The 19918-nt window shown below is 34.5% G+C and overlaps 1 protein-coding gene across 1 annotated transcript in view; it reads left to right on the forward strand.

The window, feature by feature from the left end:
• ZPBP (zona pellucida binding protein) overlaps positions 1-19918 on the forward strand; it is a 102902-nt gene that overhangs the window by 60647 nt on the left and 22337 nt on the right. The window contains exon 7 of the mRNA XM_027124143.1: positions 4081-4258. Within this exon, the coding sequence (XP_026979944.1) occupies positions 4081-4258 (178 nt within the window). The remainder of the gene's footprint in view (positions 1-4080; positions 4259-19918) is intronic.

Genomic DNA, 19918 nt, shown 5'->3' on the forward strand with positions numbered 1-19918 from the left:
TCAGGTTATCTCATGTATTTCTCCACCTCTCTCTTACTTTTTTTTCTTTTTTTAAATATGTTCTTCATTCTGAGTAATTTTTTTTTTTTTTTTTTTTTTGCGGTACACGGGCCTCTCACTGTTGTGGCCTCTCCCGCTGCAGAGCACAGGCTCTGGACGCACAAGCTCAGCAGCCATGGCTCACAGGTCTAGCCGATCAGTGGCATGTGGGATCTTCCCAGACCGGGGCATGAACCCACGTCCCCTGCGTCGGCAGGCGGACTCTCAACCACTGTGCCACCAGGGAAGCCCATTCTGAGTAATTTCTTCAATTATTTATTGCATTTAATTGTTCTGGCTCCAGCAGGGCCTAATCTGATGTTCAGTCTGTCCACTGAGTTTTTAATTTCACTACATTTTTTACTGCCTTCATTAATTGTAATTTAAGTAGGTAATTTTTCAAATATACTTTCTCTTTTATTGTGATATAAATTTCCTTTCCTGTGTTTTCATACCACTTTTATGTCTTCATGTGTCCTAAGGATACTTCATATCATTTTTTGCTATTTTAGGTCACTGGAGCTCCATTATCTGAATTTCTTGATGGTCTAATTTGGCAGTTTGTTGACCCCACCGTTGTTTCTTAGTTCATCCTCTGCTTCATAATTCTGGCTGATAAGACATGTTTGTCAGTCCTGTATCAGTAGATGTAGCCCCTTTGGCTTAGGTTGTGTGTGTTTTTCTGTAAAGTTACTATGTTTGCTTTTGCCTAATGTTCCATGGTTGTTCTCAATCAAAGCCAAATTTTTATGTTAATTTCTGACTTGGGGATCTTGTACCACACAGAAAATACAACAAAACCCCACACCCACTTTGAAAGCAAACCATCATGTAGGAATTCACTGAGGAGTTTTGCTTTCCCCCATCCCTCCACTCCATCACCCCCTCCTGCTGCCCCTCCCTACCCTATTGAGAGTCTTTCTTGTTATTTCCCTTTTGTAATTGAATTTCTTTTCCTGTTCCACTGTTTTACTTAGAGTCTTTCTTGGTTGTTTATTTTGTTTGTTTTTAACAGCTTTAAGCCTTTTTTCCTTAGCTCTTTTGTTTGTTAAATTATAACACTCTGGAATACTCAGATTGACATGAAATGAAATAGGGACTCAGCTAATATTAGGTTTTTAATTTTCGTTTTTAGCAACTTTTTCTCTTTCTTTCTGTCTTTCCCTGTCTTCCTTTTTTCCTTTCTACTTTTTTCTTCCTCTCTTATTGTTGAAATATAGGTACACAATATCTGCTGCGTTATGTTCAGTTAGGTGATTTTTAGCAGGGTGATTTTTCAGACTATCTAGTGCACCAAATGTTTGGAAATGTGAAATCTTTTTCTGTATTTTTAAATGTCATTTCTCTCCTCTCACTCCTATCTTATCTGCTTGCTTTTTTCAATTAGAAATATACTACTTTAAAGAAGTTTAATGTGACAGTTTAAATCTCTAATAATTTCAAAAGCTAAATTATAATTTATCTTTACTCTTTCTTCTAAAAATTCTGGTTTTCTAATACAGGTTTCATTTCTTGTGGAGCAACTACCATTTCAGTGACAATGCTGAGTGAAGAATCGATTCTTTTGTCTTTTGCTTCAGGACTGAAGTAGACTACATTGCAAAGTTAAATTTTTCTTTATTCTAAAGTTCTGGGATTCATTATTCTTCTTAGCAGTGGATTCCAACTTTCATAGAATTCAAACTATTATATAACTCTTTACTTTCTTCCTCTTCCCTTTGGCGCTGCTTTGAAATTGAGCTTTATCTCATAGTGCTCTGCCTGTTTTACTGATATGAGTGAGTGTACATCATCCATGCTGATGTTCCTACCACGAGAAGGACAACTTTGTGTTTTTGTTTTAAACTTTTTTGACAGTTCTTCATTGGGACATTTTCCTGTAAGATCTGGACACCCTACCTCTCATTTGCTCACTGAGCACTGAGATCACCAGTCTTTTCTATGCAAATTCACAATTCTTTCCATTTCATCCAAGATACTGTAAGCCTCTCCTTTTTTGTTTTTTGGGGTTTTGTTTTTTGCTTTTTAATTCCAGCCCCATTTGATGACTATAGTCATTTTCCAAAGAGATTCCCCAAATATAGCTGTTAACCAAAGTTTTCCAACAGACTCCATCTTAAAAGTGTATTGTCCATAACACCTGGTACATAATGAATTCTCCCCTCATGGATACTGGAGCTCCAATTCATCTCTGGTTGTGTATAATGTATGCCATTTTTTTGCCTATCCTAGGACTCTCATTGCTTACTGGACTAATGTAGAGCACATATTAAGCCTTTCTAGTTGCCTTTTTCAGTACCTAATGTGGCATGATCTGTTGAGCAGGTTATGGTATTTAAAGTAAGCTGTTCAGCTTCTCCACGCAGAAGTTTATATAGTTTACAAACTGCTTATTGTTGAAGTGGTAATGATTTCTTGTTCTAGTCTTGTAATCAATAACCAATAATTATAGAACATATTCCTTTCATATATGCTTAATAAGTCTATAAAATTTGGGGATGGGTGGGTGAAGGAAGGAGTAGCTTGGGCCAGGCAATCTGATGTTTATTCAGTTGTATTAATTCTTTGTGATTAAGGTGATTCAGGTGATTAATCTATGAAGAATTTCTATAATTATGATTTGTTCTTATGTCATCCAAATTTGTCCAAAAATTTTTACTTTAAAATCTTTAATCTTTACCCAATTCAGAGAATTCTTCAGTTTCACACTTTCTTTGGTACAAATAATTAACCCCATGTCAACCATCAACATACTCATTATTTAAAAAAAAAATTTAGTCAATGATTCAAATAATTTCTTGCCTTCTTTCCATTTTTATCAAATAAGAGATTTATCCTCATTCTCCTTCTTAGAAAGAAAACAAGAAAGAAGAATCTGATTTACATGATAATTTTTGTTCTTGTCAGGTTTTGCGAGGTATAGTTTCATTGTTTTGTTTTGTTTTTTTTCTTTTTCCTGCATAGGGTGTCAGGAAGCCAAGTGATTATGATCATGTCTCCTGATACTTTTATTTGTAGTCTTGCATTTAAATATAGTTAATTGGATACCAGATTTGTAGCTAATTAATTCATAAGCACTTCCTTAACCAAAATTGTAAATAGCAGCAAATTTGACAGAATTTATTAGAAGTACAAGAAAACCATTTAGACTGTAAAAATATAGTAATTCAGTAATAGAATGAGTTGAATGCAGTATATTGAAAAACACTTTTACAATTATTTATAGAAATTTTCATCAGAGGGATGTAATTTGTAAGGTACCTGGAGAAGTCAGTAGATTGAGATGCACCATTCGTGGTTATAGATGAGCACGATTTCATTTACCCCTGCTTCTGACTACATGAGAGGTGCAGGTGAGCATAGGAGAACGGAGCAGAACTAACTAGCTTGTAGAGGGTGTGAACTCATGACCATACCTCATGCTTTACCAGGTAAGGCTTACCAGCCACTGAAAAGTATAAGCCTCTTGTTACTTTTCGGAGTCAAGCCAGAATAATTACTACAAGTAAAAAGGTAATTAATTATAGGTCAGAATTATGCCTTAATTATTTTGTAAATTTGATTTTTGAAACAGAGCTATAAGTTCTAACATGTGCTGCATGCTATCTTTAAACCTAATTTTTCTTTATGTAAAGAGTGGAGCAGATGTCTCAGGATATGCTTCTTAAAGATTCTTAAAGTACATTTCTTTAAGAACATTTAATTGTTAGAGTACCCTTCTGAAAGTACATTTAATTTCAGAGAGCTGTCTTGTTTTGCTCTTATGCCCATCCATATATTATTAAAAACCAAAGGGACCAAAAAGTTTGGTTATATATTGAAATATTTTCTTTGTGTTGTATATGGAAGTACTTTTAGAAATATTTGAGGTTTATAGGTGATATCTTTTCAGTTTTACAGGTGTTATTTATATCCTATGAATTCAAGAAAAAATAAGGACCTTGAGAATTTGTTTCCCCTGCTTCTAAATACATAAGCATGCTTATTTGTTCTAAAATTACATTTATGTGATAATTTTTTCATACTTTATTTCTATTTTAGGCTAAAATTCTCATAGAGAGATTTTTTAATCAACAAGTGGAAGTTCTGGGCAGACGTGCAGAGCCGTTGCCTGAGATATACTACATTGAGGGTACTCTCCAAATGGTTTGGATTAATCGCTGCTTCCCAGGGTATGGAGTGAATACCCTGAAACACCCAAAATGTCCTGAGTGCTGTGGTATGTAATGAACTATGATTTTATGGTTTATATGTATGAAAATTCACTTGTCTTCATTATGCCTAAGTGAATGTCTATCACTTATTTTTACTATCATTTAGGTTTGAAATAGTGTGTTTGAAAAGACTATGTCAATCTGAAGATTTAAAAGAAAAAGGCCAACTTAATTCTGGCCTTGTTTTACTACTAGAGTAAAGAGGGGTTGGGGTGTTAGGCAGTTGTCTGGGAGGAAGCACAAATACTAGTTATGAGACACCTAGAGTTACTTAACAGCCAAAATATATTTCTTTTAGAATCAATTTTTGAAGAGTTTACATTTGTATAGTCTGGATTAGGTAACTTTTTCACTTTTTTTAAAAGTAAGTATATGAGTTGCTTTATTACCAGTTGTTCCTTCTGACCGTTGATCCTAGCACTAAAGGATCTGAGCATCTATCTGGCTTCCCCATCTTTGTGCTCATTATAGGACCGTCTATAGCGGCTGTTTAGGATGAGGACGTGGATTCACAGTCTCAGAATTTCCATCTGCAGCTGTGGAGTGAGCCAATTAACCTTCAGTCTTGAAAGACTTCCCAACATAAATATCACTACATTAGTGCCATTGTTTGAGTCTTCTCTGTTCTTCCCTCTTTTCTACTATCTTATGTTAGATTAAAAACCTTTTCATATGGTAGAACACTAAATATTATTTTTGCTTTGATTTAACTTGGTTAGATTTTGCTTTACTTTTTCATAATATTGGTTTTGTTTAAGGATATGAAATTTGACAAAATGTACTGAAAATTTATCTCAGGAAATACAATACAAATTTAACAAATAAATCACTTACAAATGCCAACCTTGTGACTGTTTTGATAATCTGTGATTACGCATATCACGCTAGAGCACAGAAAATGATGAAGAAAAGCCTGGTGATGCCAAACAGTGAAACCAAAACTTAGTAGTTTAGCTGTCTATTAAATGCATTTATATTGCCTGTCAATAAAGCCTTAAGACAAACTTAAAAATTTAAATAGTTGCATCTTATTAATTCTAAGAATTTTGAAATAAACATAGCTCTTTCAGTTGAAATGATAGGTTTCATCATAATGAAATTATTATGAATAATAATTTCATCATTGGAGTTTTTTTGCATGTATAAAAGTTCAGATAAACCCAATTTTCAGGTACTCTAATTTTACCATGTAATTATAACATTCAGCATTATTATATGCTGTACTATTTGATCAAGTTCATTAAGCAACTCTTTTACTCCTGACAACAAACACCATGGGAAGTATATAATGAAACTGTTGTATAAATCTCCAAAATATTTTCTGCCCCTGAAATACTGCTTTGCTCTCCCAAATATATGTCTTGGCCCACAGAGCTTAGAGATACAGGAGATGCATCCAGGAAACAATTAGAGAACAAGAGATCACCAAACTACAGGGAAGAGAACGGAAAGGAGATTATATAAAGCAAACTAAGTTAGAGATAGGATGAATCTCTATATAGGATTAATATAATTGAAAAAAAGGCTTTCTGAGTGATTTGAGACTTGAGATAAGACTTTGAAGATACAGGCTTAGCAAGTACCACCCAAGCAAGGGCATGACTGAGTGTCAGATTTCTGGGGGAATTTTGCTTGACTGGGACTAGAGGATTAGTATCAGAAGAGCTGTGGGGAATGACAGGCTTTGAAGGCAAAGTGGGAGAGTTCAAATTTAATGTGGCAATAAGAGTCATATCTTTGCGTAGAGGAGAGAAATAACATTTATTTTTTGAATTTTATGGGATCATTATCATTGCTCAGTACACTTATCAAGTAATGATTTGCTGTATCTCATTTTGTGTTGTTCTATGGTAAATAAATATTTTAATTTAGAATTACCTTTATGCTATTATCATCTCTGTTCGATTACTTAAGCGAGACTGAGCTCCTTTTTTGCACAGAACTCATTAAATATAATGTGACCTTCAGGTCCCCATCATATACAGTCATTTTTACAGAATTTTTACAGTGATTAATACAGTCTATATTACAGAAGGCTATTACTTTAAAAATTTTAAAGAGCACATACTACCCAAAAAACATTTATATCATTCTCCAAATTGGTAGGCACTATAAAATATAACAATAGTTATAAGACAAAATTAACATATTAAATGAACTTACCCATTCAAGTGTGAAATGGAATACTAGATAGAAGCACATAAAACATATGAGATACTTTGTAAAGTGACTTAACTTCCAAAATGAAAACACACCAAGTTTATGTTCAGCAAAGATTGAATAAGCATGTCTATTATGTGAGGGAAGTTTATTTACTTTCTCAGCAGTTGGTAAAGTAAACGGTGATGTTTTCTTGTTTTTTGGATATCTTTACTCATTTAATCTTTATGTCTAGATCACAGATAAAGATCGTTTGCTTATAAACCTAGAGACTTAACATTTCTACCTGTATTATTTTTCTCATTTCTAGTTAATTTAGCATTTTAAATTGATTTTCACTGAAAGTACTTCTTTACACATTATCATTCTTACTATATGCATCATTTTGTCAATCATTTTGATACTGAATAATGAAAAAGTTCTAATTTGTGAATTATAGATGCCTCATAATTTCATAAATTATATCATAAAGATACTACAACCAAAGACCAGCTAGAATATTATATTGTTTCTGATAGAATTTTTTAAAACACAGATTCTAAAATATGTTTTACTGTGTAATTTCTGTAGTTTCTATTATTTCTGTAAGACTATGTATTTTGCTTTCCTTTTTATTTTATTCCTATTTAAGCTCATCAAATGACATTCTTTTTTTGACATAATATCCCACTCCTCCTTCTTCTTCCTCTTTAAACTATGGCACTGTCTCAAAGTTACCTGAAGACCTTCTCAAAAATATATCCAAGGTGTGGGAGCCACACATTTACGTTTATAAGCATCCTAGGTGATTTGATGGACATGAAAGTTTGAGTCTCTTGAGTATTGGTGTTGATAAAGTGATACCTAGATAGGACGCCTTTCCTCCTAATGAGGCAGCAGACTGTTTTTCATTGACTGTTATGGATGAATGTATAGCTCACTAATAGTTTATGCAGCACTGTTGTTTTCTGTTGCTTTCTTTATAAGTAAGGTTTTCTGTTGCACATCCAAAGCTTTGGGGAGTCCCAGGAAACTTAAGCAAGGAGCTCTTTCATGATGATATAGTGTCTGTGTTAGTAGTTAGAAATAATTAGGTTATAGGTTAAACATCTTGAGATAATTTTATTAATAAAGTGTACTTTTGTAATTTAATTTTACAGTGAAAGTGAATTGTTCAGTAGATACAGTTGTTTTTAATAAGGTATTTTAGACTCTAAAAATTTATCCTGCTCAGACATGCAACCATGAACTCTTGTTTTAGTTTTACATCTAAGGACCAAAAAAATGTGCTGTCAACAAAGCAGACTTTAAGGCAAGAAGTCTTACTAGTTATACAGAGAGGCATTAAGTAATGATGAAAGGGTAAGTCTAACAAGAAAAGGTGAAAATAAAATATTTCTAAATCTGTGAGGATTTAACATAGGTCTGAAATACATAAAACAAAAATTGTCAGGTAACACTGGCATATAAAGCCATATAGAAAAAATTAAGATTGGACCCCGCTAAAAATTCACTTCCAGATGTATTACAGACATATATACATAAAGAACTGTAAATGTTTTAGAATATAACAAGAAAATATCGTGTCTTCAGTATCAGAAAAAGATTTCCAGAAAAACACACAAAAATCACTAACTTTAATAAAAAACATTTTTGTCTACATAAAACTTGAGTGCTTATGTTTATCAAAAGACACTGCAAAGAGAGAAAAGATAATCTACAGAATGGGAAAATTATTTATAATGGATATAACCAACAAAAGACTAGGATATATAAAGAACCCATAGAAAACATTTTTTAAAAAGACAAAACAATTTTGAAAAATGGGAAAAGATTTTAACAAGTAATTCACAAAAGAGTAATTCCAAATGGTCAATGGATCCATGAAAATATGTTCAACCTTTTTGTAATCAGGGAAATGTAAATTAAAAACAAAATGAGCTCCTACTATGCAACTATCAGGTGGGCAAAAAATAAATAGTCTCAATACACTAGGTGTTCAAAAAAATGTGGAGTCTCGGAGCAGCATACACTGCCTGAGTGAGTATAAATCTTGCCCCTTGGGCAGCAGTTTGGTATTATTGTAAACATGACGATGCACATACTCTATGATCTAGCATTTGACTCTCAGGGAAATTTCCTCTCAGCATATTTTCTCATAGTTCCAAACTAGAGACAACCTAAATGTCTATTCATAGTAAAATGTACAAATAAACAGTGATGTATTCATACAATGGAACGGCTATAATTGGTGAATGGGAATTACAACCACATGAATATATTTTATAAATATAACTTGTGGAAAAGAAGCTAAGGACAATGGAATCCATGTAATTTAGGCATAGCTAAACTCTGTTTTATAGAGATTTATTTGTGAATGCTAAAAGCTAAAACTATAGTGCAATCCAAGGAAATTATCACCATGACACAGAAGAAGACTAGTGCTGATTTGTGGATGGGAAGGAGTGTGAGTGGCTGGGACATAGGCAGAGTGTTAAAGGGTGGCAGATTTCTACGTTATGGCCTCAATTGTTTCTAGACAGGTTTTCTATGCAAACATTCATTATATTGTACATGGTGGCAGATTTCTACGGTATGGCCTCAATTGTTTCTAGACAGATTTTCTGTGCAAACATTCATTATATTGTACATTTATGTCTTATTTTTTCCATGTGTTAGATTTCATAATAAAAAGGTAAAAAATTAAAATTTTCCCTTAAAGCTTGAACACCATTGTTAACAACACTAAAGGCACGCTAAGGAAAAATAAGAAGTGCTTTCTTTCTCTAATACTTCAAATTTATAATTTGTGTATAGTATCACCTGATTTTTGTCTTCATAAATTTATAATTTTAACAGAGCTATCAATAAATGGTTCAGTGGGAATAATGAAATTATAATTTTTTTTCTGTTAACCATTAAGTTGTAAATATCATTCCATATTACTCTACTGTCTTCTTATTACTTTTGTTTGTTAAAAATGGCCAACTAATTGTAGGAATTATGTTTAAACATTTTGTTTATGTTGGAATTTAGATTATTTCCTATTTTTATTATTATAGTAAATGTTATTTACAAGAATACTTAACCAGCTTTTATTTTTGGAGTATTTCCTTGTATAAATTTACAGAAATGTGAGTACTAATCTTAAATAATGGGCATTTTGAATTTTCACATTTTTGGTGTGTTATTTTAACAGTTCAAAACGTTCATAGTATCTTAACCTCTCTCACAATGTATGTGTAACTACAGACTTTTTTTTTTTTTTTTGCGGTACGCGGGCCTCTCACTGTTGTGGCCTCTCCCGTTGTGGAGCACAGGCTCCGGAGGTGCAGGCTCAGCGGCCATGGCTCACGGGCTCAGCCGCTCCGCGGCATGTGGGATCCTCCCCGACCGGGGCACGAACCCGTGTCCCCTGCATCGGCAGGCGGACTCTCAACCACTGCGCCACCAGGGAAGCCCTACAGACATTTTTGAATGTCCTCTAATTGATTCTGAGCATGACTTCTCAAAAATTAAAAAGCAAAATTTTATAGCCGTGTAAAGACTGTATCTCTCACCCTGCTGTGTTCTGCTTAGACTGACATCTTTATCTGGGAGATTTCACAGGTCTGCCTGCCACACAGAGCTTGTTAACTGGACAGCCATCCATAGCACTTTATAACTGCTCATTCCCTTCTCTCTCCCCCACTGCCTTCCTACAGTTAAATTCTTGTTTAGATCTTTCACCCAAATTCATCTGCTTGTCTTCATCCCCACTGTAGTCATCTTAATTTGGATTCCATTTTCTTGTGCCTGGAATGATTAGTCTTTTCCTAACTGGTATCCCTTTACTTTTTCTCCTTTTCAGTCCATAGCTCACACTGTTTCCGATTATACTTGTAAATTCCAAGTGTAATCACCTCATTATTTTAAAACCTACAATAATAAAACCCTGGCTTCATAGGATAACTTATTATACGCTTTGTAAGCCAAATCTTCCTTATCTTGAGCAACTAACCCTTTATTGTAACACTGATGTCATTTTTTATATTTTATTCCTCCAGGAAATGTGTTAGAATTCAGCAACACATAGCATGGTTACTAAGTGTCTGGCACTGGGGATACATTGATGAGAGACATGAACAAGTTGCTTCTCTGGTGTTTATATTTTGTCTGGGCAAGCAGCTTATAAACAAACAGGTGAATAAAGTCATTGCATATGATGATAGGCACAATAACAAGCATTAAACAAGGTGATATGATGCACCCTAGTGTACCTGGCAGGATTTAAACAGTAAACAGGAGGTCTGCTCACTAGTATTTTGAATAGGATTGAATGAAAGTGCCACTGTCAGAGGCCTGGGTAGGGATAAGGGATGTTGAGGCCCTGGGACTACAGCATCTTGAAGCAGCTACCATCCATAGGCTTGAAGAATGATGAGGGAAGAATGAGACAGTGGCCTGTGAGAGCTGGGGAAGCAGGGCTGCCTGACACCAGCTGAGCTGTAGGCGCACAGTGAGGCAGCCACTCCATAAAACTGGCAGGAGGCAAGAGGAAGATAAATGTCCTGTCCTGCTGTCCTCTCATGGAGCCTTCCTGTGGCCAGACCCAAAGGAAGGGAACCTGGGTGATGGAGTCCATAGAGGTTAGCTCCAAGAGAGGGAGCAGGGCAGAGAAGGGTGGGTGATGGACCAGGTTTGGGGTTCAATTGGAGACTACCATGGAGAGTGTCTAGGGTGAAACTAGGGGATCCATCAGTTGGATTGTCAAGGATGACTTCACTCAGAAAGTGACTCCTGGGACTTCCCTGGTGGTCCAGTGGCTAAGGCCCCATGCTCCCAATGCAGGGGCCTGGGTTCGATCCCTGGCCAGGGAACTAGATCCCTCATGCCACGACTAGGATTTCACATGCTGCATCTACAGATCCTGCATGCCACAACCAAAAGATCCCTCATGCCGCAACTATAGATCCTGCATGCTGCAACTAAAAGATCCCACATGCCGCAATTAGGACCCGGCTCAGCCAAATATAAATGAATAAATAAATAAATAAATTTGTTTTAAAAAGTGACTCTTGAGTTGAGCCCTGCATGATAAATGGGAGAAGATTATACAGAGATTTGTGTACCGAGTTTTCCTAGCAGAGAGAAAACACATACAAAGGCATGACTAAGGATGACATGCTTCAGAGCTGATTACTGGCTGCAGCAGTAGAAAGTAGATTTAGTATATTTAAGACACAATCAAGAAAAAGTGTTTATGGAATGTAAAAGCAGGAGGAAAGGGAAGAATAGAGTGGTTCTTATGTTTAAACATGAGTAGGTGGTATATACTGAAATCCCAGTTGAATTGTTTTATATTATGTGAAGTTGTAGTCTGATTTTATTTCATGTAGAACGCCCAGTTTCTCAGTGTGATTTATTGAGAAGTTCATCCTTTATCCAGTGCTACACTTAAGTATCTCTAAAGGCAGATATGTTTCTGAATACTCTTGTTCCACTGATATGTTCGTCTATCCCCAGCAATCGCGCTACTGGGCATATACCTTGAGAAAATCATAATTCAAAACGTCACATGCACCCCAATGTTCATCGCAGCACTATTTACAATAGCCAGGTCATGGAAGCAACCTGAATGCCCATCAACAGATGAATGGATAAAGATGATGTGGTACATATATACAATGGAATATTACTCAGACATAACAGGAAATTAAATTGGGTCATTTGTAGAGATGTGGATGGACCTAGACTCTGTCATACAGAGTGAAGTAAGTCAGAAAGAGAAAAACAAATATCGTATATTAACGCATATATGTGGAATCTAGAAAAATGGTACAGATGAACCTATTTGCAGGGCAGGAATAGAAACACAGGTGTAGAGAACAGACGTGTGGACATGGGGGAAAGGAGAGGGTGGGATGAATTGGGAGATTAGGTTTGACATAAATACGCTACCATGTATAAAATACATGGCTAGTGGGAACCAGCTGTATAGTACAGGGAGTGCAGCTCAGTGCTCTGTGATGACCTAGGTGGGTGGGATGGAGGGTGGTGGGAGGGACGTCCAAGAGGGAGGGGATACATGTATACATATAGCTGATTCACTTCATTGTACTAACAATGAAGTAGAACAATGTACTATTACATTAGTTAGTACTACAAGTACTAACAATGTTAGTAGAAACTAACACAACAGTGTAAAACAGTTATACTCCAATTAAAAAAAAACAGTTATAACTTTTAATGAGTCTCAGTCTCTGATAAGGCATGTCCTTTTGTATTGGGTTGGCCAGAAAGTTCATTCGGGCTTGTCTGTAACATCTTACAGAAGAACCCAAGCGAACTTTTTTGGCAAACCCAATGTTATGAGATCCATTGCCTCTCCATTCAAACTTTTGGATCAGCTTGTCAAGTTCTATAAAAATGGCTGTTGGATTATGATCGCCACTTCACTGAATCTACAATGCTATTTGGGAGAATTGTCATCCTACCAGTACTGAGTCTTTCAATTCATGAACATGATGTGTGTGTGTGCGTGCGTGCGTGCGCGTGCACGCACATGTGCTTCTTCATTAAAATATATCCCATTAAGTCTTCATTTAAATGTATCCCAATTGTAATTGTTCTTATAGAGGTCTTACAAATATTTTACTTAGATTTATATCTAGGTAATTGATTGTTTTAAACGTCTTATTTTGATATAATGTTGGACTTCAGAAAAATAGTACAAAGTATTCCTCTTTAACTTTCACCAAACTTATTGCTATAGGCTGAATATTTGTACCCCCCGTAAATTCATATGCCAAAACCTAATCCCCAGTGTGGTGGTATTTGGTGGTGGGGACGTTGTGAGTTGATTTTTGTATATAATGTATGATAAGGCTCCAACTTTATTCATTTGCATGTGGATATTCAGTTTTCTAGCACCATTTGTTGAGATGACTATCCTTTACCCATGGAATAGTCTTAGCCTCCATGTTGGACATCAGTTGACCGTGTACATGAGGGTTTGTTTCTGGGACCTCTCTTCTGTTCCATTGGTCTGTATGTCTGTGTTTATGCTAATATCACACGGTTTTGATTACTGTAGCTTTGTAATCAGTTTTGAAATCAAAAAATGTGATTGCTCCAAATCTTTCTTTTTCAAGATTTTTCTGGTTATTCGTGGATCCTGGAGTTCCATGTGGATTTTAGGATGAGGTTTTCTATTTCTGAAAAGAAAAAAATACATTTGGGATCTTGATAGGGATTGCATTGAATTTGTAGATTGCTTTCGGTAGTATTTTTATCTTAATATTAAGTCTTCCATGAACACAGGATGTCTTTCCAAATTTACATTTCCTTTAATTTCTGTCAGCAATGTTTTGTAGTTTTCAGTGAATAGATCTTCTGCCTCCTTGGTTAAAGTTATTGCTAAACATTTTATTTGTTATGCTATAGCAAATGAATTGTTTTATTCTTTTCCATGTTGGATTATTCATTGCTAATTTATAGATATACAACTATTTTAGCATATTGGTTTCACATGGTGTGATTTTGCAGAATTTGTTTATTAGATTTAGTAGGGTTTTTAGAATGTTGAGGATTTTATGCATATAAGATCATGACATCTTTGAACAGAAATAATTTTATTCTTTTTCAATTGTATTCATTTATTTTTCTTACCAAATTACGCTGTCAAGAACTTCTGATAATGTTGAATATAAGTGGCAAATGTGCACATTCGTATTGTTCTTATCTTAAGGGGGAAACTTTCAGTCTTTCATCGTTGAATATGATGTTAGCTGTGAGTTCTTTGTATATGGCCTTTAACATGTTTAGAGAGTTTTCTTCCATACGTAGTTGATTATTGTTATTATAAAAGGGTATTGACATTGAAAAAATGTTTTTTCTATGTAAATTGAGATGAGCATATGTTTTTTCCCTCACATTTCATTCTGTTAATGTGGTATATTTTATTGATCAAGGTTTTGTATGTTGAATCATCCTTGCATTCTGGGAGTAAAACCCACTCGGTCACAGTTTACAATCCTCTAAATATGTTGCTAAATTTGATGTTCTTATATTTTGTTGAGGATTTTTGTATTAGTATTCATAAGGGATATTGGCCTAATTTTCTTGTAGTGTCTCATCTGGCTGGCTTTATAGGATGAGTTAGGAAGTGTCTACTCCTCTGACTTTCTGGATGAGTTTGAAAAAATAATTTGTTACTTTAAATTTTAGTAGAATTCACAAGTGAAGCCATCTGGTTCTGGGTTTTCTCTATGAGGAGGTTTTTGATTACTGATTTAATGTCTTACTAGTTTCACATTTATTCAGATTTTCTATTTCTTTATGTGTCATTTTGGTAGATTATGTGTTTCTAGAAATGTGTCCAGCAACTATACTCCCCCCAAAAAAAGAAAATCAAAGGAAAAATAAAAATCCTAACCCCCCCCCCAAAAAGAAATGTGTCCATTTCATTTAGGTTATACAACTTACTGGTGTACAGTTATTCATAGTATAGTTTTATATTGCTGTTTGTGTAAAATCAGTAGTAATGTCTCCGCTTTCACTAATATTGGTATTTTAGTATTTTAAGTCTTTTCTCTTTTATTCATTGCCAATGTAGCTAAAGTGGTTAATTTTCTTGATGTTTTCAACAAACCAGCTTTTGGTTTTGTTGATATTCTCTATTACTTTCCTATATACATATATATATATATATATATATTTTTTTTTTTTTTAACCTCAATTTTAATCTTTATTATTTCCATCATTCTGTTGGCTTTGTGGTCAGTTTGTCCCACTTTTCCTACTTCCTTAAGTGAAGTCAGTTTAATAATTTGAGATCTCCCTTTTTTGATCTAAGTATTTAGAGTTAGCACTTCTTTCGCTGCATCCCATAAGCTTTAGCATATTGTGTTATCATTTTCATTTGTCTCAAGTATCTGTTTCCCTTGTGTTTATCAATTGATTCATTAATTGTTCAATAGTATATTATTTGATTTCCAAATATTTGTGTACTTTCCAGTATTCCTTAATGTACTGGTTTCTAGCTTTATTATATTGTAATCATAAAAGACACTTTGTATTATTTCAATTTTCTTAAAGTTTATTGAGACTTTTTTTGTTACATATGAGCTGTCCTGAAGAATGTTCCCTGTGCACTTGATAAAAATGTGTATTTAGCTATTCTTGTGGAGGCTTCTCTGTATGTCTCTTAGGTCTAATAGGTTTATAGTGTTGTTTAAGCTCTCTATTTCCTTATTAATTTTTTTGCATGGTTATTATTAAAGGTGGGTTACTGAAGTCACTAATATTTTATAGCTCTCTATTTCCCTTCAGTTCTTTCAATGTTCGCTTTATATATTTTGAGACTCTGTTTCTAGGTGAGGTGCATATATGTTTATAATTGTTATCTCTTCTTGATGAACTGAATTGTCCATCATTAATATGTAATGTTCTCGTAACAATTTTTGTCCAAAAGTTAATTTTGTCTGACAGTAGTATGGCCACCCCAGCTTTCTTTTGATTAATCTTTCGATTAATCCTTGCATGTAAGATCTTTTTCTGTTCTTTCACTTTCAGCCTATTTGTGTTTTAGAACTAAATGGGTCTCTTGTAGTTAAAAGTTGCATCATGTTTTTTTTTCTTTTAATCCATTCTGCCAATATCTGTCTTTTGATTGGAGATGTTAATCCACTAACATTTAAAGTTATTACTTATAAGGAAAGACTTCTGTCATTTTTCTATCTGTTTTCTATATTTCTCACAGCTTTTTTGTTCCTTATTTCCTTCATTCCTGCATTCTTTTCTGTTTAGTTGATTTCTTATAATGACACTTTTTGATTCACTTCTCATTTCCTTTGTATATATAGTAAAGTTCTTTTCTCTGTGGCTACAGTGGCAATGAAATATAACATTCTATTATAACAATCTAATTATAATGGTTATCAACTTAATTGCATTCAGATATAAAAACTCTCCTCCTTTACAACTCTGCATCCCCCTTAAATTATTGATGTTCTAAATTATATCTTTAATATTGTATACCCAATAACATAATTTATAATTGTTTTTATGCATTTGTTTCTTAAATCCTGTAGAAAACAAAAATAGTGGTTAGAGCCTGAAACTACCATAATACTGATATTTATACTCAATATGTGTTACCTTTACTAGAAATCTTTATATGAAGATATAAAGTCAGATGAAGTCTGACTTTGAGTTACTGTCTAGCATCCTTTCATTTGTACCTTGAAGGGACTCCCTTTATCATTTCTTTTAGGACATATCTAGTGGTAATGAACCCCCTCATCTTTTCTTTATCTTGGAATGGCTTAATTTCTCCAAAATTTTTTGAAGGATATTATTGCTGGATATAAAATTCTCAGTTGACACTTTTTTTTTCCAGCACTTTAACATGTATCTTCCTACTCACTTCCGGCCTACAAGGTTTCTGTTGAGAAATTAGCTGATCGTCTTATGTAGGGCCTCATGTAAATGATGAATTACTTCTGTCTTGCTGCTTTCAATATTTTTCTATGCCTTTGTCTTCAACAGTTTGCTTGTAATGTATGTGCTGGTGTGGGTCTCTTTCAGTTTTTCCTACTTGGAACTTGTATTTTTGGATTTGTCGATTCATGTATTTCATCAAGTTTTTGGTCATTATTTATTTTTCTTTCTCTTCTTCTGGGATTCCCATAATGTACATACTGATGTCCCACAAGTCCCTTTGACACTAGTTACTTTTCTTCATCCATTTTTCTTTCTGCAAATTAGATTTTGTAATTTCAACTGTCCTATTTTCAAATTCACTGATTTTTTCTTGTGCAGCCTCAAACATGAAGTTCAACCCCTGTAGTTAATTTTATTTACTGTTGTTTCAGCTCCAACATTTCTCTTTCCTTTTTTATGATTTCTGTCTTTTATTGTTATTTTCATTTTCTTCATACACCATTTTCCTTATGTTCTTTGTTCTTTTTACATCTTTAGCTCTTTGAACATGTTTAACATAGTCATTTTAAAGTCTTTTTTTAAATAAGCCTGATGTCTGGGCTTCTTCAAGATTGGTTTCTGTCTTTCTCTTTCTGACTTACTTCACTCTGTATGACAGACTCTAGGTCCATCCACCTCACTACCAATAACTCACTTTCGTTTCTTTTTATGGCTGAGCAATATTCCATTGTATATGTCAATTTACTATGATCCTGTAATGGGCCATGTTTTTCTGAGCTTTTTTTAATTATTATTATTCTTTTAAGTTGAGCATTGGAATAATATAATGTGGTGACTCTAGAAATTATATTCTGCCCCTTCCCCAGAGTTTGCTGCTTTTGTTTGGTTTTTACTGAAGGTTTTAGTAGTCCCTTTGTTTTGAGACTTTTCTAAACTATTTTTGCAAAGTGTAAAACTATTTTACACTCAGTTGTGTGTAGTCACCAAAATCTCTGTCTTTGAACAAATCCTACTTCATTATTATATGCTGCTGGATTTAATTTGCTAATATTTTAAAGATCTGTATTATTATATTATGTATTTTGTTATAATTTCTTTCTCAGGTTTGGTATTATGAATGTGCCAGCCTTAAGAAAGCAAGTTGGGCAAGTGTTCTCTCTTCCTCTGTATTCTGGGGGGAAAAAAAAACAGTAATTAGTTTTTTTAAAAAATTAGGATTTACTTAAAATGTCATAGAATTCATCAATGAAAACATCTGGGCTGGGGCTTTATTTTTTGGAAGGAAACTTTTCCACAGTTGATGTGAATTTGGTCTAATTTTCTCATTTTTTGAAATAATTCTGTGCAGATATGTTTGTCTTTTTATATTCATTTTTAAGGTATTTGGGATGTCTTACAAAATTTGTAGTCCTTTTCTGCTAGTAGATTTATTTATTAATTTGTTTCAGTAATTGGAGAGGGATTCTGTGCCCTCCAGATTTTAGTTCTTTATTTCTTGCAGGATCTTAATTTTTTTCCCCTTTGCTAATTTTTCACTTCAGCATGCAACTGCCAAAGGACACTTTTCCCTGTTTTCTTTTTTTCCTCCTCAAAAAAAATTGTGAATATTTGGAGATTTTCAGGTATCATTTTGTATTGAGTTCTGATTTAATATGTTACTTATTAATTTAATTCATATATATAGTTATTTTATTGGAAACAATGTATATTCTGTAGTTGTTGAGTGTATTAGTTTATAAATATCAATTATGTCCAGGTAGTTAATAATTTAATAATTTAATAATTATAAAGGGAGAAATTGGAAGAAAGAAAGGGGTCACTGGTCCCAAGCAAGTTTGAAATTTAGAAGGGAAAATTCCAGTATATTTCTAGTCTTGAGAATAGTCCTCTATAGCTCAATCCTCTGCCCACTGGGCCCACAGAGGCACTACATTCTAGTCCATGGAAGTTCCATTATCCCCTCTTTCAGGCCTGTGGGTCTGACTTGGTCTACCACTGGACCCAGTACTTTTCCATGGGAGTCATTCCTTTTTTATTCAAGGGTAGTGCATGTTTGCAGATGATTAATTCTACCAGCCCATTTCTTGCTTGTAGAATTTCGGAAATCTAAAAACTGTCTTTAATTTGATCCTGTCTCTGTTCCCTTTAGTCCAAGTTAGCAGTGTTTCTGCTGTAAAACATTCTTAAAAACCTGGCAGTTCTCCTGTGTATGTCATGGGTATTCACATCGTTAGTCAAGAGTGACACCTCTTGTGGAGGCACAGAACTTTTCTGCAATTCCATATCTCAATTCCAGGTTTCTTCCAGGATGGTTGAGTGGACCTGTGAATCACATACGTAGTCTTGGTAGCAAAAGTTTATCCAGCCATAGCATTACTCTCTAGATCTTGCTTTTTAACAGTGGACTTCCTGATTTTAGCATTCTTTGAAATCTGGATAGGTTTCTAATTACCAGATGATGGTTCCTTTTTGCTTAGCAGTGCCATCATCAATTTATCTCTTTCCTCCTGCAGTTTACTATAAGCAGCAAGGCAAAGACAGAGTACACCTTTTATTTTGTTTTCTTTGTTGGGAAGTGTTTTTTGTCTTTTGGGTTTTTGTGTGTGTGTGTGTGTGCTAAAAATTCGATTTCTGTAATACATATGGCTATTCAGGTTTTTATTTTGAGGAGGAGTGGGTAATGTTTTGATAATTTGTGGCCGTCAAGATATAAACTTCTCCCTAGCCTTAGTGGCACCTCACAAATTTTGACATATTGTATTTTCATTTCCATTCACTTCATAATGTTTATTTCTCTTTGGATTTCTTCTTCAAGCAATTGGTTATTTAGAATTGTGGTGTTTAATTTCCAGATGTTATGGGAATTTTCAGAGATCTTTCTTTTTTTTTTTTTTTTTTGTGGTACGCGGGCCTCTCACTGTTGTGGCCTCTCCCGTTGCTCCAGACGCGCAGGCTCAGTGGCCATGGCTCACGGGCCCAGCCGCTCCACGGCATATGGGATCTTCCCGGACCGGGGCATGAACCCGTGTCCCCTGCATTGACAGGCAGACTCTCAACCACTGTGCCACCAGGGAAACCCTGAGATCTTTCTGTTATTGAAA

The sequence above is a fragment of the Aethalodelphis obliquidens genome, unplaced genomic scaffold (assembly GCF_003676395.1).
Source record: "Aethalodelphis obliquidens isolate GAN/ISIS:26980383/991018 unplaced genomic scaffold, ASM367639v1 scaffold27, whole genome shotgun sequence".
In the NCBI taxonomy this organism is placed as follows: domain Eukaryota; kingdom Metazoa; phylum Chordata; class Mammalia; order Artiodactyla; family Delphinidae; genus Aethalodelphis; species Aethalodelphis obliquidens.